Below are 3,081 nucleotides of genomic sequence, written 5' to 3' on the forward strand. Positions count from 1 at the left end.
TTATTATTATTATTATTATTATTATTATTATTATTATTATTATTATTATTATTATTATTATTATTATTATAATGGTGTATGCGCAATATCAAATTGTAGTATGAATCTCTAATTATTGGTGACATGTTACATTATATATTCCAACCATTGGAACATTAATTGACAAATTTTGCAAATTGTACCAAATTGTCTTACACCCTTTCGTGCGCTTTATTAGTTTACCGTGTGCTCTTCAACTTGTATTTTGTCAAGCAGGTTATAAATCAAATATCTTAGTCGACAAACAGATTATAAATCAAATGTCTTAATGGAATGGTTGAAGTATATATGCTCCAAGGATATAAATTGGATCTTCTAATGCGGATCAAGGTAAATATTTTGCATGGTTTTAGGTTGAAATACAGTGATCATTCTCCAATCCATTGTTCCAACTTTGAATGCTTTCGCAGTTCTGGTGGACAGGAGGTCGAATGGGAAAACATATAAGTTGGTGTAGTAAATTATTTTTATCACAACCTAAGGGAAAAGGTGGTTTGGGAATTAGAAATGCAAGAGGGTTTAATCAAGCAATGGTTGCAAAACTAGCCTGGAGAATGATTTCACTCCCTTCTTCTTTACTTGCCAGAACTCTTGGCAAAAAATATAAACTGCTCGATTCTTTAAAATCGCCTGTTTCAGGGACACGGCCAATGGGAACGACTTGGGGTGGCCGAAGCATACTTTGGGGATTCAAATTAATAAAGGAAAAATGCGCATGGAAAGTATGTTCTTCATCAACCCTTAATGTATGGACATCAAAATGGGTTGAAGGTTTTGCACCCTTACCTAAAGATCATAGCCTTTTAGAAGGGTCGCCAAGTCTTATTGACTTAAAAATCCGAAATCTAATCGTAAATCATGCTTGGAATGTTTCTTTCATTTCCCACATCTTTGATTGTGTCTGGGCAGCAAAAATTTTAGCAATACCCATTTTCGACAAGGCTCCAGATGATATACTGTATCTCGAAGGCACCAAGACTGGGAATTATACGGTGAAGATGGGATATCATTCGGCTCAATCGATGATTTGGACGAAAGAGGCAACTTCTAAGGATCTTACAAGATTAGCGCCTGATTACCATGATTTTGTCAAGAAAAAATTATGGACTTTACCGGGACCAAAGGTTTGGCATATCCTCCTATGGAAAATTCTTACTGATACTCTTCCCGTTGGACAGGAATTCTCTGCCCGGCATATCCTTACTTATGATACTACTTGTCGACTAGATGACAATTGTACACCAACTGAAACCCTGGATCATCTTTTTCGCGATTGCAATTTCGCGCAAAGATTGTGGGCGGGAAGCTACATTGGGATAAGAGCAGAGAATTGTTCTTTTGTGAGCATTAAGACGTGGATGATTAACTGGCTGCATTTTCTATTGAAAATGGATGACAATAAAGTTGGAGTGATCTCCTTCCTTGCCACTCTTTGGACTATGTGGAGAGTAAGAAACAACAACTGTTTTAGGGAATCAAGAATAAATTTGGTGGGTGCTATGATGCTCTATGAGTCTCAATTTAATGTTGCAACTGCTGCATACCAGAAAACAGAGGAGGAGATGCCACCGGGTACGGCTTTTTTGGGGGCATTTGATGAACATGCCGACTACATTCAACAATTAAAAGCAGGGACTACAATTTGGATCGTGGGCGCTATGAGTTCGTGCGATATGGCCACGATTCATGTTGATGGTTCCTGGGAGATGTCGCGAATGGCGGGATATGGATGGACTTGTTCTAACTCTAATGATAATATAACAACTCATTGGATCTCTGGTTATGCACAATGTCCAGAACAGGCGGAAGGTAAGGCTATACTTGAAGCTATGAGATGGGCTCTTGCTAATAATCTGCTCCATATTTCTATCCACTCCGACTGTATTACCATGTTGAGTCAAATTGCAGTGGGCACTTCCAATAATCACCTTACATGGACAACCACGAAGGATATCTATGATCTAGCTTCAATGTTTCATTGTTTTTCAATATCGTACGTTAATAGATCTTGTAATGTTTTAGCTCATAGACTGGCAAATTGGGCCAGAGCTTGATTTGCCTCTCTACTTGTCAAAAAAAAAAAAAAAAAAAAAAAAAAAACTTTGAATGCTTTCAAGCCTTTAAATCATTTTTTATTTCCCATCAAATATTTTCTTCTAGCACTCTCAATTTTTTTCGAGAAATGTTTATTTTTTTATAATGATTTGTATATATTTTTCTTTTCTCATAAATCAATTTTTATGAATATTTTTTAATTATCACTCCACTTCTCTTTTTTGTCAATTTTTATATTATCACCCTTTTTCTTTAATTTCTACTTTGGGACGTGCTTTTTACCAAATGCTCCTTATTCTCAAAGCCTAACTATAATATATCTTACCCTCAGGAACTGTGGCAGAACCCCCTTTGTTGTCTTGCTTAGGTATCCTACCAACATATATCCAAGATAATAAGCAAGAAGACAAACAAGCCGAATAACGCATTCATAAACGATACCGCAAAAATAAAAGAATAAAAACAATCAAACCCGTGATTTTCACGAGTCACAAAACTAGTTCTAACGTTAAAGAGTATGACATAAATATTCCTAACCCCGATCAATAAAAAATTCACTATTTTATTAATTCTATTGTTTGCAATTAAATTACATTTAAAACTCTTTAAATTTAGCTAGACAAGTTATATGTTTTATTTTTCTGTGTCAAATGAGGCGTAAGATCAATATAATATAACGGAGAGGATACTCAAACTCGTGACCTACTAATCTACTATCACGATACCTCCATCTTAATCACTAGATTAAGACCTTATAGATAAGTTATACTATATGACCATATGGTTATTGTACCCTCTTAAATTAAATCTAAGTTGTAGTACGTAGCAAATGAAAGACTTGTTGATATGTGATATGTCGGCATGAATTTTAGTTCATAGATTTCAAAACATAACAACACTTTTTGGTAAGCATCAAATTCAAATGAAAGGATTGCTTAGCTAATAATTAAAGTTATATTAGGTCATCAAGGACATGAACCCATGCAT

At 35.0% G+C, this 3,081-nt stretch overlaps 1 protein-coding gene across 1 annotated transcript; it reads left to right on the plus strand.

Moving 5' to 3' along the window:
- Positions 1 to 569: 569 nt before the first annotated feature.
- Positions 570 to 2,093, plus strand: LOC141641770 (uncharacterized). Its single transcript, XM_074450419.1, has one exon. It carries the CDS (start codon positions 570 to 572, stop codon positions 2,091 to 2,093), a length of 1,524 nt encoding a protein of 507 aa, XP_074306520.1.
- The last annotated feature ends 988 nt before the right edge of the window (positions 2,094 to 3,081 follow it).

The sequence above is a fragment of the Silene latifolia genome, chromosome 2 (genome assembly GCF_048544455.1).
Source record: "Silene latifolia isolate original U9 population chromosome 2, ASM4854445v1, whole genome shotgun sequence".
Classification (NCBI taxonomy): domain Eukaryota; kingdom Viridiplantae; phylum Streptophyta; class Magnoliopsida; order Caryophyllales; family Caryophyllaceae; genus Silene; species Silene latifolia.

Excerpts from the sequence above, each read along its gene's own strand:
- LOC141641770 (XM_074450419.1), top strand. The coding sequence starts at position 570 with ATGGTTGCAAAACTAGCCTGGAGAATGATTTCACTCCCTTCTTCTTTA.